This window comes from Moschus berezovskii, chromosome 23 (genome assembly GCF_049115385.1).
Source record: "Moschus berezovskii isolate FMDL1 chromosome 23, NW_MosBer_1.0, whole genome shotgun sequence".
Classification (NCBI taxonomy): Eukaryota; Metazoa; Chordata; class Mammalia; order Artiodactyla; family Moschidae; genus Moschus; species Moschus berezovskii.
Genome location: NC_142482.1, coordinates 24,629,969 through 24,650,341, shown reverse-complemented (window position 1 = coordinate 24,650,341; position 20,373 = coordinate 24,629,969). Strand labels below are relative to the sequence as shown.

The 20,373-nt window shown below is 38.6% G+C and overlaps 1 protein-coding gene across 2 annotated transcripts in view; it reads right to left on the bottom strand.

Annotated features, from left to right (window-relative positions):
• Positions 1-20,373, bottom strand: part of DNAH8 (dynein axonemal heavy chain 8) — a 324,005-nt gene that overhangs the window by 259,512 nt on the left and 44,120 nt on the right. For both annotated transcript variants that reach the window (XM_088831445.1, XM_055406188.2), the window contains 9 exons: positions 18,154-18,351; positions 15,707-15,783; positions 13,715-13,814; positions 12,416-12,535; positions 10,499-10,634; positions 7,193-7,380; positions 1,559-1,639; positions 1,046-1,162; positions 129-248 (listed from right to left, as the gene is read on the bottom strand). In XM_088831445.1, the coding sequence (XP_088687571.1) occupies positions 129-248; positions 1,046-1,162; positions 1,559-1,639; positions 7,193-7,380; positions 10,499-10,634; positions 12,416-12,535; positions 13,715-13,814; positions 15,707-15,783; positions 18,154-18,351 (1,137 nt within the window). The remainder of the gene's footprint in view (positions 1-128; positions 249-1,045; positions 1,163-1,558; positions 1,640-7,192; positions 7,381-10,498; positions 10,635-12,415; positions 12,536-13,714; positions 13,815-15,706; positions 15,784-18,153; positions 18,352-20,373) is intronic.

The following is a 20,373-nucleotide window of genomic DNA, read 5'->3' as shown; positions in this document are numbered from 1 at the left end:
TAAAAAAAAAAAAAAATCCAGAATGTCTAAATGCCATGAACACAGATTTCTACTTTCAGAATGCAAATTCACATTTTAGTTTATGAGTTAGCATTTCTATGACTAAAATATAACACATAAATGCATACCTCATTGAGTGTCAACATATCTTCCACTTTGGTAGCACCGCTTTCAGGCAGGGAAATTAACACCGTTTTGGCTATCTCCTTTAGAACTGCATCAATATGCATTTCACATAAGTCATTGATCTACCAATGAGAAAACATATGTGGAAGAAAACTCCTCTTTCATCCAAAAAGCACTTGAGTTATAAACTAACCTGGAGGGCTACATCTGGAAACTTGCATCCTGAGCCAAGCATAATTTGGTAGGAATTTTAGAAGTAAATCTTTTCTTGATGTGGAATTACACTTTATTGAGCTGCAACATGTGTCATAACCTCACACACATGATCTCCTTCCAGCCCATGAATCAGTACTATCCCAGTTTTACAGCCAGAGAAACCAAGGCTCAGAGAAGTCAAGAAACCCAGAGAGGAACACAGAGCTGGTGAAAGTTGAAATATCCTACCTAGGTTTATCTGATTTTCAAGCCTCTGGGTTTTGTCTGTTACACCATGCTGCTACCATAGACAGACTAGCACATCTAAAAGGTCATGCATGTTTTATGTAGCAAACATACCAGAAATCAACAGATAGTCTCCAAGTGGGTAACTACCTCATCTGAGTAACATCAGATGCATTTAAGCCCTCCTTTCCACCATCTTCCACAGTCTACAACTAGACCATTTTCTAAACTACACTGTGGAGCTGAACCATCATTTTAACATATTACAGGCAAGGTAATTCAGGGACAAGAACAAGGCTATTCTAAATTAAGAGGCCCCAAATCAGTTCAAGAAGTACAAAGCTTTTTTTTTTAATGTAATGATGTCCTTTTAGTTAAGTCGCTTAAATAGTCTTAAATAGCTTTCATAGGTTAATCAAACTATTACGTATAGTCTGAGTATTAATGCATACAGTTTTTTAAAATGTATCTCTCATACCTTCTTTAAGAGTTGATTGAACATACCCAAAACGGAGTCAACTTCCTGAAAAAAGCTTTCTAGTGTTAAAGATGACCATGTCAATATTGTGAGCCCTTGTCTTAACACAGCTTCCACCTAGAAAAAGAAAAAAACGGTTTCCCTTATTAAAAAGGAGCATCTGCATTCATAAAAAGGCTGCTTTTTATTACCTGGAAATATTATGGGTTGTATTCCCTTAATTCTATTTCCCCTCCATTATGCCTAGTAAAGGTGACTTTTTGTTTTTAATCATCTTTGGCTGTCCATGAAGCAATCGCGGATTCTTAGAAAGTGCTCATTATTTAGATTTATTTGTTTTTCAAAGGCAACAAAACCTAGACAAGAAATCATTCTGCAGGGAAAATAGAGCTATAAAGTTGAACTAGAAAGAGGGTCTTGCCAAGAATAGATGTTCTAGAATCCATAATCTATAGAACTGGAATCTAATTTTAAACGACAGGGAAATCAATATAAACCATCAACATCACCAACCTTTTTCATTTTAGGGGTCATCAGATTGACAAACACAGGAGGCACTTCCTGACATAAATCATCATAATGTTGCAGGAGACCCTGTTAAAAGTCAGAATGGCATGTTTTACTTTGATTTATTTTAAAGCAACAGTCACATTTTGATTCATACCTAGAAGGTTTCATTTTACCCATTTCCTCATAGCCCTGAAAAATGGAGGCTGATTATTTGTACTAATTTGCTGTACTTTCCTTTCACCTGTAAATTAACTGAGCATCCCCTTTAAACAGTAAATCATGGGAGCTTCCTAGATTTACCTTTCTAATAATTATTATTTAATTGTCTTTTTAGATGCATGCAATTTTAAATGGTTTAAACAATTATCTTTTCCTTAAGTCTGTCATTATACATTTTCACCCTTTCTGTTGCCTGTTTTCTGATACATTGCAGCTTACTTATTCCTGAAGCTACATTTGTCTTCTTGAATCAAAATAAAGGTCTACACAAAGCTTTTATACTTTTAGATGTTTTTTAGAGAAAGAATCATGATGATCAACTTTTGATCATTTTGTAACTTATTGCACTGTATGATGGGAGATGTGGTTTCAGGCTAATTCTTGCCCAAATTAATAATATTGAACTGTTTCAATGTTTACTTAATAGTTTCAAAGTGATTAATTCCCTTCCTCCTTTCTCTTACTTGTAGTTGAACTTTTATGTACATTTTACACTTGGCAAAGAACTCTGACTTTCCTAACGTCATTCAATACTAACTAAAATCCTGCAAGATTCAGTGCATGTGATATTAACCTCAATTTATAACAGTATTTTGACACTCAGTCCTGTAAAGTCATAACTAACCGGTATGAAAACCTAGGGCTTTTGATGATGAAGCCAACGTTTCTACAATTCCTGAGGGGGCATTCTGAGTGGGGGTGTGTATGTGTATTTTGGTAAAAGCTACAATTATGAAACTCCTAGAGCAAAGCACATGTATAAATCTTTGTGACCTTGGATTAGGCAAAGATTTCTTAGAAATGACACTAAAATGGGACAAAAGATAAAATACATACATTGGATTTCATCAAAATTTTAAAAAGTTTGTGCTCCAAAGGATAGTATCAAGAAAACAAAAAGACAATCCATAGAATAAGAGAAAACAGACATTTTGCCAAAGACCTACAAATCACCAACATGCACATGAAAACATCCTCAACATCAACAGCCATGAAGATATACAAGTCAAAACCATATGGAAATACCACTTCACATCCAAATGATGTTCAAATGAAGAAGACGGTAACAAATGTTGGCAAGGATGTGGAAAAATGGAACCATCATACACTGTTGGTGAGAACATAAAATAATGCAGCCTTTTTGGAAAACAGAGTATGTCAGTTACTCAAAAGGTTAGAGTTATGAAGTTACTAAAACCCAGCAATTTCACTCCTAGGTTATATTCCTAAGAGGATGAAAACATATCCACACAAAAACTTGTACACAAATATTCACAGCAGCATCACTCATAATGCAAAAATGTAGAAACAACTCAAATGTCTATCAACTGATGAATGGATGCCTAAAATGTGGTATAACCATACAATGGAATATTATTTAGCCATGGGCTTCCCTCATAGCTCAGGTGGAAAAGAATCCGCCTGCAGTGCAGGAGACTCCGGTTCGATTCCTGGGTTGGGAAGATCCATGGAGAACGGAAAAGCTACCCACTCCAGTATTCTGGCCTGGAGAATTCCGTTGACTGTATAGTCCACGGGGTCACAGAGAGTCAGACACAACTGAGTGACTTTCTCACTCATACACTCAAAAATGAGCACTGATCCGTGGGACAACATGAATGAACTCTGAAAACATTGTGTTAGATTAAAACAGTGAATCACAAACCATCATATATTAAATGATTCCATTTGTATAAATGCCCAGGGTAAGCAAATCCATAGAGACACTAAGTGATTGCCGGGGAAGATGTGGCAAGAGTTGAGGGGAAAATGGGGAAGGATTGCTAACAGATATGGAGTTTCTTCTGGGAATGATGAAAATGTTCTAAAATTGATACTGATGATGGCTGTGTAACTTTGTGAATATACTAAAACCATTAAACTGTACACTTAAAATGGATAAATTGTGTGGTATGTGAATAAGGCTTATCTCAATAAGCCTGTTTTTCTAAACTGGTTTTGAGAATATCTATTCTAATACTCTGATCTTTTTGGTTGTTGCTCCATTTTACTCCATAATATTGAGATTCATTTTCCATTCATGTCATTTTATAGTCATTAATTCATACCTTACTAGTATCCTTAATTGGACATATTATAAAATATAATGCACTTAATCTAAAAATTATAATATTAATAATGTTTTAAACTTGCTTTTCATCATTGTCATTATCCAGAAATCTACAGCTGATGTCTGATAATCACTTTTTGCTTTCTGATAATCCTTTCACTTTTTTCCTTTCTGTTTGCATGTCAGTATTTTAATGCCCTCGAGAATCACAACAGAACAGAGTACGGTCCAGAAATAAACTCATGCATATATGGTCAATTCACTTACAAAGAACTTTGTAAGAGCACACTGAGAAGTCAGAAGAATTCACTGGTGAAAGGACAGTCTCTTCAGTAAACAATATTGGGAAAACTGGGCAGTCACATGAAAAAGAATAAACCTGGACCACCATCTATACCACACTAACTAACTCAAAATGGATTAAAGCATTAAATTTAAGACCTGAAGCCATAAAACTCCTAGAAGTAAACACAGTGGGTAATGAGATACTACCTCACATCTATCAATAAAAGACAAATAACTGGTGAGGATGTGGAGAGTACGGAACCTTCAGACACTGTTGGTAAAAGGTAAACTGTGCAAACATTATCAAAAACAGTATGAAGTTTCCTTACAAAACTAAAGTAGAACTACAATCAGTTCAGTTCAGTCGCTCAGTCTTGTCCGACTCTTTGTGACCCTATGGACTGCAGCAGGCCAGGCCTCCCTGTCCATCACGAACTCCTGAGTTTACTCAAACTCATGTCCATTGAGTCAGTGATGCCTACCATAAGACCTAGCAATTCCATTTTGGGATTTTCATCCAAAGAATATGAAAACACTAATTTGAAAATATATATGCACTCCAATGTTCATTGCAACATTATTCACAACAGCCAAAACATGGAAACAATTTTCCATCGATGGTGAATGGATAAAGAGGTGGCATATATACAATGGAATATTATTCAACCATGAGAGAGAAGGACATCTTGCCATTTGTGGCAACATGGATGGACCTCGAGGGCACTGCGCTAAGTGAAATAACTCTGACAGGGGAAGATAAATACTGTATAATATCACTTACATGTGGAATCTAATCCACGCAAACTCATAAAAAGAGTAGCAAAGTAGTTGTCAGGGGAAACAGGAAGATATTGGTAACAGGGTACAAACTTTCAGCTATAAGACGGATAAGGTCTGAGGATCTGAAGTACAACACAGTGACGGTAGTTGATAACACATCATACAATTAAACTACCGCACAATTGCACTCATCTCACATGCTAGCAAAGTAACGCTCAAAATTCTCCAAGCCAGGCTTCAATAGTATATGAACCGTGAGCTTCCAGATGTGCAAGCTGGATTTAGAAAAGGCAGAGGAAGCAGAGATCAAATTGCCAACATCCGTTGGATCATAGAAAAAGAAAGAGAATTCCAGAAAAACATCTACTTTATTGATTACGCCAAAGCCTTTGACTGTGTAGATCACAACAAACTGTGGAAAACTCTTCAAGAGATGGGAATACCAGACCACCTTACCTATCTCCTGAGAAATCTGCATGCAGGTCAAGAAGCAAGAGTTAGAACCAGACATGGAACAACAGACTGGTTCCAAATTTGGAAAGTAGTACGTCAAGGCTGTATATTGTCACCCTGCTTATTTAACTTAGATGCAGAGTATATCATATGAAATGCCGGGCTGGATGAAGCACAAGCTGGAATCAAGATTGCTGGGAGAAGTACCAATAACACACAGATGACACCACCCTTATGGCAGAAAGTGAGGAAGAACTAAAGAGCCTCTTGATGAAAGTGAGAAGAGAGTGAAAAAGTTGGCTTAAAACTCAACATTCAAAAAACTAAGATCATGGCATCTGGTACCATCACTTCATGGCAAATAGATGGGGAAGCAATGGAAACAGTGAGAGATTTCACATTCTTGGGCTCCAAAATCACTAAAGATGGTGACTGCAGTCATGAAATTAAAAGATGCTTGCTCCTTGGAAGAAAAGCTATGACCAACCTAGACAGCATATTAAAAAGTAGAGATGTTACCTTGCTGACAAAGATCCATCTAGTCAAAGCTATGGTTTTTCCAGTAGTCATGTATGGATGTAAGAGTTGGACTATAAAAAAAACCGAGTGCCAAAAAATTGATTCTTTTGAACCATGGTGTTGGAGAAGACTCTTGAGTCCCTTGGACTGCAAGGAGATCCAACCAGTCCACCCTAAAGGAAATCAGTCCTGAATATTCATTGGAAGGACTGATGCTGAAGCTGAAACTCCAATACTTTGGCCACCTGATGCAAAGAACTGTCTCATTTGAAAAGACCCTGATGCTGGGAAAGATTGATGGCAGGAGAAGACGGGGACGACAGAGGATGAGATGGCTGGATGGCATCACCGACTCAACGGTCATGACTGAGCAGGCTCCGGGAGTTGTTGATGGACAGGGAAACCTGGCATGCTGCAGTCCATGGGGTTGCAAAGAGTCAGACACGACTGAGCAACTGAACTGAAGAGAGTAGAATTTAAATGTTCTCACCAATGTGTGGATGTGTGTGTGTGTTCATATATTATATATATACTTATATATACATACATATATATATATATATATATAAAATGATGGCTATGTTAACTGACTAAATGGAAGGAATCCTTTCATAAAATGTGCTTCTGGCTTCCCAGTGGCTCAGACAGCAAAGAATCTGCCTGTAAGTCGGGAGACCCAGGTCAATCCCTGGGTCAGGAAGATCCCTAGAGAAGGGAATGGCAACCCATTCCTGCATTCTTGCCTGGACAGAGGAACCTGGCAGGCTACAGTCCATGGAGTCACAAAGAGCTGGACACAAATGAGTGACTAATACATTCTACAACATATTTTCATAACATATATGTGTATCAAATCATCATGACGTATACTTTATCTAACAATTTTATTTGTCAACTGTCCGTCAATAAAGTTGAAAAAATTTAAAAAGAATCAACATAATAACAAATTTCTCCTCAATGCAGCAACAGCACAACTGCAAAGATGTCTTTTTCTTTTTTAAAAAAAATACAAATATATATATATATACATATTTTAAAACCTCTTTCAAAATAATTAGAAAGTAGAGTAATTCCCTTGTGGTCCAGTGGTTAAGAATCCACCTTGCAATGCAGGAGATGCAGGTTCAACGCCTGGTTTGGGAACTAGGATCCCACATGCCATGGAGCATCTAGGCCCAAGTGCCACAACCACTGAGCCCTCGAGCCACAACTTGAGTGTCCATGCACCACAGTGAAAGATCCCATGTGTCCCAACGCATCCAAATAAATAAATATTTTTAAAAAAGAAAAGAAAATAGAATCCATCTTACCTGCAGGTACAATTTATCTCCTTTCAATTTACTTTCCAATTTTAGCAATCTCTTTGCCTGTTCTGGTACGTCCAACTTCATTTTTATCATGCACTTAGTTTCCCGAACAATTTCCAAAATTTTGGGGTCAAAATTAACCAGCAACTTTCCTGTTTCTGGATGTCGCACAAAAAGTGTGGCTTGCAAAGCTACAAATAAACAATTGCTCACATGACTTACTCTAGACTTCTGTTTCCAGTCCTGTTTACATGACTGTCTTCCCCACTGAACCACTGACTTCTTAAGGACAGAATGGTAATTTTGGCTGTCAAGTGCTAAGGCATAGTATCTGACACACTGTCAGTGCTCAAAACTTAGATAAATGAATGCAGAGTATCCGTAAACCATAAAATCAGATCCAGAGACATAAATATGAACCAAGAATGCTTAGCCTTTGTGCTATGAACTATAATACAGTACTTTTCTGAGTGGGTCTAAGAAGGCTATGATGCAGTGTTAGTTTATTTTTACAGATTGTGATTTAACCTCTGGGAGAGAGAATTGAAAGATGTGCCCAACTATGAAATATGACACACCTCATAGAGTTCAAACTCCTTTCTATACCTAACATTAAACCGGCTTCTTAAATTTAAGAAGATTTATCTGACTTAAATCGATAACTAGGTTCAGTATCATTAAGAAATATCTATTAAACACCATTGAGTTGTGAACTCCTAGAATGCAGAGGAAGAATTTTTTTTAGCCTACATCCAAATTACTACATGAACATCAGTCATATAATAGGTACTTTCAGATATGCTTTTTATTAAGAAGTTAAATACATAATCCCAAACTGTTCACGCTGAATAGCCTTCAATCATTTGTTATCCTAACATGAATTACTTTTACAGGCATCATAATAACGCACTTGTAAACTAGTATGTGCTAGCTTCAGTTGCATCTTATATTAACACTGCTAACGTGAGAATTTCACATGTATCTTCCAAGCCTCAAATTACTTCAGAGAATATGGCTGCATCAAATTTCTAGTAAAACAAAATAGACTATATCCCTTTGAAGTTAGTTGACTTTTACTCAACAGAATGAGTTTTGATGTGATTATTAACAATGCTGGTTTCATGAGGATTTCAACTAAAAACCAGTTCATTAGGAATCTTTTAAAACTTTGGCTGGAAATCATTTTATCTTCGCAAGTAAATGCCAGGATAACCTTAGGACATTCATGTAATGAAATCTATCTTCCTTAGGGCAAAGCTGAGCTTTCTTGAAACAGGACAAAATGGTCAGCGAGACCACTAAGAATAATGATAGCCAGGAAGTCAACTCTGGGACTAAGAGAAGCTTCTGCGTGAATCATCACTAGAGAAACTTTATAGAGCAAATGAGGAGACCAATACGAGGTCTCCAATTATTATCCCAAGTTCCTATACAGTCAAATATAGTAACATCAATATAACAAGAGGTCTTGTAGAGTAGTTCACTTCCACGAGCCTGTGTCCACATGAAAGGCAAGTCTGGGGACTTCCACGGTAGTCCAGTGGCTAAAACTCCACGCTCCCAATGCAGGGGTTCTCTCCCTGGTCAGGGAACTAGATCCCACATGCTGCAACTAAGACCTGGCCCAGCCAAATAAATAATTTTTTTTTTAAGAAAGGTAAATTTGAATCCTGGCCCTGCCACTTCCCAGCTCTGTGATCTCAGGAAAAGCACTTAACTTCTCAGCACCTCAGTTTCTTCATCTGTAAAATGACAATAAGAATAACAGCTCAGAGAACTGCCATGAGAATAAATGGGGGCTGTATATAAAGTGTGTTTTGTTAGCTATGACTACTAGTTAAAGGACACAAAGATGAAATAGACACAGAGAGTATTGCTGGAATGTGTAGGGGAGATAAGACGGATCTATAAAGCCACAAATGTCATGATAAAGTGTGTGGAGGCCTCTGGAGGAAGAAGACATTATTATCTGCCAGGAAGAATAAGGAAAGGCTTTATGGACCAGGTGACTGCTGAACTTGTTAGTGTGCAGATAAAAGGAAAAGCCAGCAGAACAAAAGAAATAGAGAAGTGCAAGGTATTGTATAAGCAAGAAAATACACGCTTCATATTTCGATTGCTAAAAATTCTCTTTGATCTTTTCCATAATGTAAATTTTAACCTTCTTTTAAAGTTCGAGACCATTGCTCCATTAGCAGACTTTCATTAGGATCCATAGGATCTTATCATATGCATTACCCAGAAACAGCTGGGCTGATAGAAGTGGTGTATTAAAGGCTTAACTGAGGTGCCAGTTGAGAAGATACCCCGCAGGGTTGAAGTCTTGTCCTTCAGGATCCATGCAGTCATGCAGTGGATCAATGACCTATATATAGTGCTGTGAGTCTGGCACCAAGAGGCAGAACTAGGAGTGGCCCCTCTCACCACCACTCTCAGGGACCCAAGCTGTGAATCTGTGCTTCCTAACCCTGCAATTCTGTGCTCTCCTGAAGTGGAGATCCCTGGCATGAGAGGGAGACACCTTCCCACCACGGGACACAGTCAGGGTTCCGCCAGGGTTATGGATAAGAGATTAAGGTTGATATGGGACAAAGTAGGAACCTGAACTGAGCCCACACAATGCCAGCAACATCCCAGAGGATGGGAGCACGGATGGATGATGGCTTAAACCATCCATCTCCTACATCACTTAACTGCCCAATACCCTGGCACCCCTCAGACACAACCCTAATTTTCTTTATTTACTGGAGATCAAAATTTAAGTTAAATTCAGTTATAGAAAGAAAGGGAAGGGGGAGGAGGAGAGAAGGGAAAAAAAGAAGAGAGAGAAGAAGCGAGGAAGCAAGGGAGGGAGGGAGGAAGGAAGGAACAATGGAAGAAAGGATGGCTGGAAGGAAGAAGGACAGATGGAAGGAAGGAATGATTGAAGGAGTGAGGACAAGCAAGCTGAGATTCTGTCTCTCCTCACTGGGACTGAGATTTGAATCTTCAGCATGATAAAACTGATTAAAAAAAAAAAAAGCTTCCCAAACCTATGGAAAAATAAAGACCTTTGATATTGACTTTTAAATACCGTTTTTCAGGGGAAACTCATGATCTTCATATACCAATTTTAAGGTCATGACAATTTCTGCTTATAAAATCAGAATATGATTAACTGTAAATAAATAAATAATTGTATCAGCCCCAAATCTAAATTTAACCATCACACAGTTATATTAAAAAAGACATAAACATTCTCCAGAACCACAAACTCGTTCAAAGCCACCTAATACTCCCTCTGCAGGGCCACTGCAGTCTTAAACACACCGTATTGTAACTGGGAGATCTCTCTGATCCAGGCTGTGTGATAGACCACCTCGAATTCCACCAGAACATAGGAAATTTTATTGTACTGACGAATGACAGCTTTGCCTTCCGCACTTGACAAAATTTCCGAGTGTTTCTGTTTTTTTAAGGGAAGAAAAATGATTTATTTTTAAAAGTCTGCTGTCTGCTTTCTATTCAAACCATAAAGCGGTTTATATTTTAAATGACATCAAATCAAATAATGATGCTACTCATTTAGATTTTGCCTCAGAAAAAGATCAGAGAGGAGGAAGGTCAGACAAGCTAGAGAAGGAAGCAGGGAAACATAAACGGTAAAAAGCAGAAACTGAGAAAGAAAATAGGATTTAAAAAGCACGGTATCTAGTCTTACAGCTGGCCGCAGGCACTAGGGCCTCCAACTCCAATTCTCTGTTTCCTCCCCACTTTTCTGGCAAGATACAATGAACTGATTTTCCTAGAACTGTGAGTATCAGGGCAAATTCTTAAATTTCAACATAAAAAAAAAAGGAAATGTAGATTCCCTCCCTCCCTCCTTCCTTCCCTTCTTCCCTCTCTCTCTCTCTCCCCCCTCCCTCCTTCCCCACCAATTTTTTTAAAAGAAGTAAATATCAGAACTAAAAAAATAAATAAACTTAATGAAAAAAAAGTAAATATATATCAAAGAACAAAAACCAGATTTTTTATGTAAAAATTGAACATTCTTTTTGTTTTGTTTTCATTCACACAAATCAAAAACAGGGCAATCTCTTCTCTGTCACTATAAAGTCAATAAACAACTGAGTACCCATCCTGGCCTCTTATCTAAGGCCAGCATTTTGTTTTATTTATTTACTTTTTTAAATATTGAGGACAGTAAAACAAATGATATCAGCCAAACAAAAACAACAAAAACTTAATATTTAATAATGCTCAAATAATAAAATCATTTGCAAGACTATTATATTTTGTTCTCTACTTAGGCACAAGACACAACACCAGGCAAACCAACTTTGCTTTGCCACACCATCTCTTTAAAACACAAAGCAAAAAAAGGAAAACCAAAACAAACAAACAAAAATAACAAGATGACAAACTGGCAATTTCAGAATTCCAGCAAGGCTTAAGACTACCCTGGTGTTTTTCAGAAATCTAACAGTCTTAAGAACACAGAGGATGAATGTACCCTATTACACCTGCTCTTGGCCTCGGTCCTACACAGAGGAATATATTCTGAGCACGTTCTCATCTTCACTGAAGGTGGGAGGAGAAGGCTACAATAGAGGATGAGATGGTTAGATAGCAACACCGACAGATATGAGTTTGAGTAGGCTCTGGAAGTTGGTGATGGACAGGGAAGCCCGCCGTGCTGCAGTCCATGGGGTCGGACAGGACTGAGTGACTGAACTGAACTGAACTGAATGTGTACCAGTGACCTATTCATCCACACACAGACTTAAGTTTCAGTACCACGCCTGTGCTCTATCATTTTCAAAACAATTATTTTACAAAAGCCTTTATAAAGTGTCCCGTATGATTAAAGGTCATACATTTCTAAGATCAACCTTCTGACAGATTAGCTATAATTAATCAGGCTTATCTACCAAACATGAAAGGAACTGGCTTATACTCTCTCAAGCATATTTGCAAACTAAATTTTCTTTGCCTGGTAAAAGAATTAGCTCTAGTTACTCTACCGGCTACAAATGCTATAGTATAAAATATATTTCTTGTATTAAAAACCACCACAAGGGACTTCCCCAGCAGTCAAGTGGTTAAGACTCCACGCTTCCAATGCAGGGAGCACCAGTTCAATCCCTAGTGGGGGAATTAAGGTCCCACATGCTTCAGGGCATGCCAAAAAAAGAAAAAGTAAACCCACCACGATCCACATACTGTAAATTTTAACTGTTGGCTTACGAAGAAATAGTTGATGGGCTCACTTATCCGGCGATACAGCTGCCTCACCCAGAGGATCTTTCCTGCTATAGGTGGCATGTTGCGAGCAAGAGGGGGGTCATCTTTTTGAGAATGATAAAGCTGTAATTAAAGGTCTGGCATTAACGTTTGGAATTCAATACAGTGGAAAAGGTAAAATATATATACAGCTTTATTTTTATTGATGTATTACCATTACTGACATGTTTTATACACAAGAGGTTGTCAATAAGTATGTAGATGCACTTCAGCCCTATAAACCTGAGGCTCAAAAACTATGATGATTACAATACATGACACTTGATTCTCTCTTAACCCTTACTTCCCATTACATGTATACATTTTTTCTGCCTTTTATCCCTAATCCTAAAGATATACTCAAAAGGGGAACACATAGTTATATTATAGCTGTCATAATATTCTCCAGAGCCCATATTTTTTAAAGGTTATACACACATATTTTAACTTTACAGAATGACAGAAGAAGAGGGATAAGAACCCAAGAACTAACTACCTTTTATTTTTTCTTCTCTGTTTCTTGGCCCCATTAATTGTACTGCTAATTTCACATTTCCAAGTAAATTCCTATTCCAATGCTGTGTTATCTAATTCAGGATCACAAACTATGATAAGAAGCCTTCCTGATTTTTTTTTCCTATTTTTAAAATTTAGATATTTCTCTAAATTTTTACAATGTTGTGTTGGTTTCTGCCATAAAAATGATATTGATGAACCTGTTTGCAGGGAAGGAATGGAGACACAGATGAAGACTGGACTTGCGGACCCAGTGGGAGAGGGAGAGAGTGGGACGAATGGAGAAAGCAGCATCAACATACACACACTGTCAGCTGGTGAGAAGCTGCCGTGTGGCACAGAGAGCCCAGTCTGGTGCTCTGTGATGACCTGAAGGGGTGGGATGAGGGGAAGGGAGGGAGGCTAGAGAAGGAGGGGATGTATGTATAATTACGGCTGATTCGCATTCCTTTATGGCAGAAACCTGAGCCCCTATTTTGATGCACAAAAACGTTAACGTAAATGGGCTTCCCCACACATACATGAATGCTGTCATAAGAAGATAATTCTTAAGAGGAGAGAGGTGTAATCTGGCTTTCCAGGGACACATGCTGTCAGGACCTTCCCCCTGGAGAGGAGCATCAAAGATACTCAGCAGTGACAGGATCGGTCTGAAAAGCTTGGCACAATATAATGACGGCAAATACTTGCAGCATATTTTTATTTCTGTACAAAAAGTGCTGTTCTATTTATAAACATGATACTTGCCTTCTTGGTAGCTTCAAGTTCAGCCACATAATACTGAAGAATACGCTCAATGGTGTGGTTTATTTCTAACTGCAGACAGGGAATGTTCAGTTTCTGGAATCTAAAAGCAAGTGAAGGTGAATAATTAAAAGGTGAATGAGAAACACACTTAAGAGTTGCTACAGTCCTAAAAATCCACGCACTCATTTGACAAATATTCCCACCAGGCCTCATGCATTGCCCTAGAATACAGTGATGTACAAGACAGGTGTGCTTTCAGCCCTCTTGGAGCCAACATTCATGGAAAAGGTAGAGATTGGTCATAAGTGACATAGTCATTTCAGTTATAAGAGTGCCAGAAATTGCATGTAACAGAGGAAACCCTGCCAAGCTTGGGGAGTCAAGAAAGACTTTCCAAAGAAAAGGACATCTGAACTGAGATTGAAAAGTTGAGCATTTCTAAGCTGGCTTAGCAAAGATGGACAGTGGTTGACTGACTGTCCCTCTGCCCATATTACTGCTCACGTCATCCACAATCACCATAATGATAATAAACATTTTGTCAGCCAAACATCACTTAGAGACTAAGCATGTACAGGGAGTACTAGAACCATAACATTCTGATGATAAAATGAGTAAAAACAGACAGAGAGATTGCCAAGAAAGTGGTACTGCCATCAGTCTGTACCGTACTCTCATTCATCAAAACCGTTTTATATCTGTTTTGACTCTTACGATGGTCTCATGAGGTAAAGTTTTACAGGTATGATTTATCATTAGAAAGACATGGAAATACAGCAAAGTCAGACCCAAGCCCAGATCCACTGGCTCTCAGGGAAGAGTTCCAAGAGGGTCCCTGACATGGGTAGTGAGCCCTCTCTGAGCTGGAAGAAAACGGCTTCTGGTCCAACCCGCTCCTCTAATCCAGGCTTCCCTGTCCTGCAGGTGAGCACTGCTATCAGAATAGAGGAAGCTGCAGGAGTGCCCAGGAAGGAAAACAGAAAGTTTGGAGGCCTACTCTGCGTACGGGCATGTGTGCTAACTCACTTCAGTCATGTCTGACTCTTTGCGACCCCATGGACTGTAGCCCCCCAGGCTCCTCTGTCCATGGGATTCTCCAGGCAAGACTACTGGAGTGGTTTGCCATTTTCTTCTCCAGGAGCTTGTCTCAACCTGGGTCTCCTCCATTGCAGGCAGATTTTTTACCATCTGAGCTATCAGGGAAGCCAGAGACCTATTACTCTCAGATAATTTCACTTTCAGAATTCCTTTCAGTATGTAGAATCAAGCATTATTTGTTCCCTTTCCAATAACACTTATGAAATTAACCTTAAGATATTACACAGCTGAGGGAAAATATGACATCATTTCCTACTGAAAGACTTTCCTCAATAATATTCAGTGAGAAACATCATCCCATGTTTCAAATTTTCACCAGTCTATTTATGGTAATTGAAAGATTACTGTTTGAGTGAAGTAAGTCAGAAAGAAAAACACCAATACAGTATATTAATGCATATATATGGAATTTAGAAAGATGGTAACAATGACCCTGTAGGCGAGACAGCAAAAGAGACATAGCTATAAAGAACAGACTTTGGGACTCTGTGGGAGAAAGCAAGGGATGATTCGGAAGAATAGCATTGAAACATGTTTATTACCACATGTGAAATAGATCACTAGTCCAAGTTCAATGCATGAAACAGGGCACTCAAAGCTGGTGCACTGGGACCAACCCAGAGGGATGGGATAGGAAGGGAGGTGTGAAGGGAACGCGGGATGGGGGACACATGTATACCCATGGCTGATTCATGTCACTGTATGACAAAAACCACCACAATATTGTTAAGTAATCAGCCTCCAATTAAAATAAATTTTAAAAATAAAATCATAAAAAAGATTACTGTTCATAAGTTTCAAAGTTTACATAGAGATTTCCAAAATTTTTTTGAAATGGTTATTTTCTAAAATTATCCCACCTAGAAATTACACTGTTTAATGCATTATAAATACCTTTGAAGCAGTTGAAGAGCCTGTTGAGAAGATAAAATTTTTCCAAAAGTACTGTTCATAAATGCCTGTATCTGTACCTGAAATGCAATATTAATGTTTGAGTGATTTTTTTGGATTAAAGAGAAGATTGGTTTTGTTTAACAACAATGAATGATTCTCCTACAGAATCAAAACAGCCTTAAACACATCTACCATCTAAGTGTCTAGAACTGCACTGTCCAGTACGGTAGCCACTGGCCACATGTTTCCACTGAGCACTTGAAAGTCACTACTTGGAAGCGAGATGTGCTGTAAATATAAAATAAAATACACACAAATCTTCAAAGACTTAGCATGAAAAAGAGAGTATAAAATATCTCATACTGGGTTTTGTAAGTGACGTGTTAAAATGTAATGTTTTTACTAAGTTGGGTTGAATAAAGTATATCATTAAAATTAATTTCACCTATTTCTTCTTACTTGTACGCACATGGCTACTAAAAAGTTAAAATTACATATGTGGTTTGCATCTGCTGCTCATTATTTATTGTATGTTGACCTACAGAATTTATGAAAGGACTGAAAGTCCCTTACTGAGCACATTTCTTTGGGACATTTAGGATTTCTTAGCATGTCTGTAGAGCAATGTAATGACACTATGCTCAGTCATGTCCGACTCTTTGTGATGCCATGGACTGTAGCCCCCCAGGCTCCTCTGTCCATGGGATTCTCCAGGCAAGAATACGGGAGTGGGTTGCCATGTCCTTCTCCAAAGACACTACAGACACCCATAGTGAACAGGTGTCATTACCGGTCCGATACCGCTGCGTTCAGAAACATCTTTGTCATGCTAATAAGGAATGCGATGCAGAAAATATCCTTTCAAGGCTCCGACCATCCTGAGCAGTGAACTCCAAATTCTTGGTGCCCAGCCCATGGAACTGAAGCACTCTGTATATTACTTTCACTTATCTATTATTTTGGTACTGTCTACAAATATATACCACACCCATTCATGAAACATCGGAAAACCAAGGAAAGTTAAAACACTGACATCTCTTTCTAAATACCAAAAACTATGGCTTCTAAATTTACTGAAAGCTAAATTTGTATCTAAGACCACACAGTAAAGTCTTTATAACACATAATCTTTATTAATGAATCATAAAAATAATTTACACAATAATTTTTTAAAAAGACAAATTCCCATTGCCATAGTGATATAACTCCCAAAACCAAACACTAAAAGTGAAATACATCTTCACATCAGAGCCTAACTTTCAAAAACTGAAAGGAAATTTGTGTCAAAAAGAAAAAGTGTTGTTAGAATTTTAGGATCTTTTTTAATATATATTGTACAAATTATATACGTAATGTGGCTTTTAAAAGAGTCTTTTAAAACACGAGGGAAATAATATAATTTTCCTCACCTTCTTAGCAAGAATTTAAGACCCAGGAAGTGGACACTGTATATTCTTATCCCTCTCTGTGTTTCCAGGACTTTCTGCAGCAAAGAGGAGGCCTGGAGCTACATCTGGGCTAACAGTTTCCAGTAAGAGAGTATGTTAGCAGGTGGTTCAGACAGTGAAGAATACACATGCAATGCAGGAGACCCAGGTTCAATCTCTGGGTTGGGAAGATCCCGTGGAGAAGGGATTGGCTACCCACTCCAGCATTTTTGCCTGGAGAATTCCTATCCCTCCCTGTGTGTCCAGGACCTTATACAGCAAGGAGGAGACCTGGGGCTACACCTGGGCTAAGAGTTTTCAGTAAGATAGTAACTGAGGTCACATAAGCCCAAAAAGTGACAGAGAAATATGTTACAGTCTCTTCCCTCTGGGGTTCCTTCAGCTCTGCCAGACAGGATGAGGGCCCTTTCAGAGCCATCCTCTAAGCTGCATGGAGAATGTGGTTATAAAGTGCAGTGCCCAAGGGAAGAGTGATTCATCTTCCTAATCTGTTCTCAAATCGTCTCACACTTGACCAAGAACAAGACTAACAAATTCCCTCTTAGACTGGAAAAGTGGACATGCATCCTTGGCACAACAAAAACCGAGTTTAATTTTTAATGCAAATGAAAAATAAACCTTAGTTACAATAAGCCCTGAGCTTCTGGTTAGTTACTGGTACCCTTTACTGAATAAACTCATTTTTCATTTTTATAAAGGATGGAAAATATTTTGTGGACTAGTTAGAAAATTATTCACACCAGCAAGTATTTTTGATGAATTTCAAAGAGTTCAGTTCAGTTCAGTTCAGTTCAGTCACTCAGTCGTGTCTGACTCTCCGCGACCCCATGAATCACAGCACCCCAGGCCTCCCTGTCCATCACCAAATCCCAGAGCTCACTCAAACTCATGTCCACAGAGTCGGTGATGCCATCCAGCCATCTCACTTTGTAATAAATAGTAACTATGTTAATTTCAGTACAGTACTATTGATTACATTTCAGCTTTATAATTACTCACCTCTAAAGCATTGATTTTTGTCACAAAATCTAAGAAATCTGTGTCAAATTCTGTCCTTCTTGGATCCAGAATGTCATACTGTTTCTTCTTAACTCCTTGATATATATTTTTGAATTTTATTGCCATAATGTCTATTCCCTCAATGGTAGAATTGTTTAAGGTTGAGTATGTTTGCACAATAGTTATCATTTCTGTAATCTTAAAAACAAAAGTGCTACTTTATTTAAAAAATTAGCACCCTTTCCCAGAATAAACTCTTAATGAATCAATGATTTTTTTAAAAAAACCAATAAACAGGATCTAGAATCACTTAAATAAACCCAAACAGAGGAGATAAAATAGAAGACAAATCTCTACTCCAGTCATTATTACTCTTGGACTATTTAAGACAGAAGATGCTTCAACATAAGGAAAGAGTTTACAGCCTTTCTCAGAATTTGATCACTCTGTCTTTCAAGAGAAGGAAGGGCAGGGAGTAAAATCCCTTGCAGATGTCTAAACGGTTTCGGCTTTTTATTCCTCAAAATCACTTCACTGGATTCAAAAGTGTTACCATTCTTCTTGGCACTCCCGACTGTTCTGATATGTAACACTAGCAATAAATCCACATTCAGGTAAAGGAAAGGCCCCACAATCCTGGAGGATGACTGCAGTCACTTCTGACCATTAAAGAACACTTGGGAGACAACTACTGTTTGATTCCACTTATATGAGGTATCTCAAATGTCAAATTCATAGCGTCAGAAAGTACCTTGGTAGAAGCCAGGGGCTGGCAGGTGGGGGTTGCCGGGGGAGAGGGAACAAGGATTTAGTGTTTAATGGAGACAGAGTTTGAGTTTAGGAAGGTGAAAAATTCGGGAGACAGATGATGATAAGAGCTGTAGAGCAATGTAAACATATTTAGGGCCACTGAACTGTATAGATAAATACGGTTAAAATTGTATGCTTTATATTATGTGACTTTCAGCACAATAAAAGAAAACTGTTTTTTAAAAAGAACCCTGGGCAATCCTCATTATGAACGCTACTTCAGAAACAGTTGGCTCCATCTCAACATATCAACACTACCGACTTCACCATAAAGAAAAAGTCTTTCCTGTCCACAGGCTCCCAGCTCTTCAGGCTTCATCAGTGATTTCCTCACCTTGATTCTTGCTCTGGAGAACAATACTCAAAGCTCCCCACACCTTCTCTTCTCTTTACAAATGTCCAGGGTGAGAAGAAAACTAGATACGGAGCTCTGGGAAACACCAATATTCACCCAAATTTACATGGCAGGAAGAAGAAGAAACAAAGGCTATATCATACACTGTTAATCTCAGCTCTTTAGGGCAGACTAACACACAATACACCATCAAGTCTCCACCTACCAAAAGGTAACTTTCAGGCACCCTAAACTGACACACTAGAATTTGCCTCACTTATTCCTTAAAGATTCCCAATATCTCTGCCCAACTCTGAGGTCTTGCTTGGCTCTCCAACTCCAAGCTCAATTCTGTCTGTCCTTTGACTTTGGCAGTTGGTCATCCTGACATCTGAATCTCAGCTTTCCCTAACAGGATCTGGCTTAGTTTGCCCTTCTCTCTCTTCCTGATAGCTATTTAAGAGCTCACAGGGCAGGTCCAACAGTGGTCCCTGCTATGCCCCACTCAGCAGGGGGAAGTCCACCAAGGCAGCTCAGTAACCACTTCTCAGTTCAGTTCAATCATTTAGTCATGTCTGACTCTTTGCGACCCCATGGACTGCAGCACGTCAGGCTTGCCTGTCCATCACCAACTCTTGGAGCTTACTCAAACTCATGCCCATCGAGTCGGTGATGCCATCCAACCAGCTCATCCTCTGTCGTCCCCTTCTCCTCCCACCTTCAGTCTTGCCCAGCATCAGGGTCTTTTCCAATGAGTCAGTTCTTCACATCAGGTGGCCAAAGTATTGGAGTTTCAGCTTCAGCATCAGATCTTCCGATGAATGTTCAAGACTGATTTCCTTTAGGATGGACTGCTTGGATCTCCTTGAAGGCCAAGGGACTCTCAAGAGTCTTCTCCAACACCACAGCTCAAAAGCATCAATTCTTCAGCACTCAGCTTTCTTTATAGTCCAACTCTCACATCCATACATGACTACCGGAAAAACCATAGCTTTGACTAGACAGACCTTTGTTGGCAAAGTAATGTCTCCGCTTTTTAATATGCTGTTAAAAATAGGTTGGTCAGAGCTTTTCTT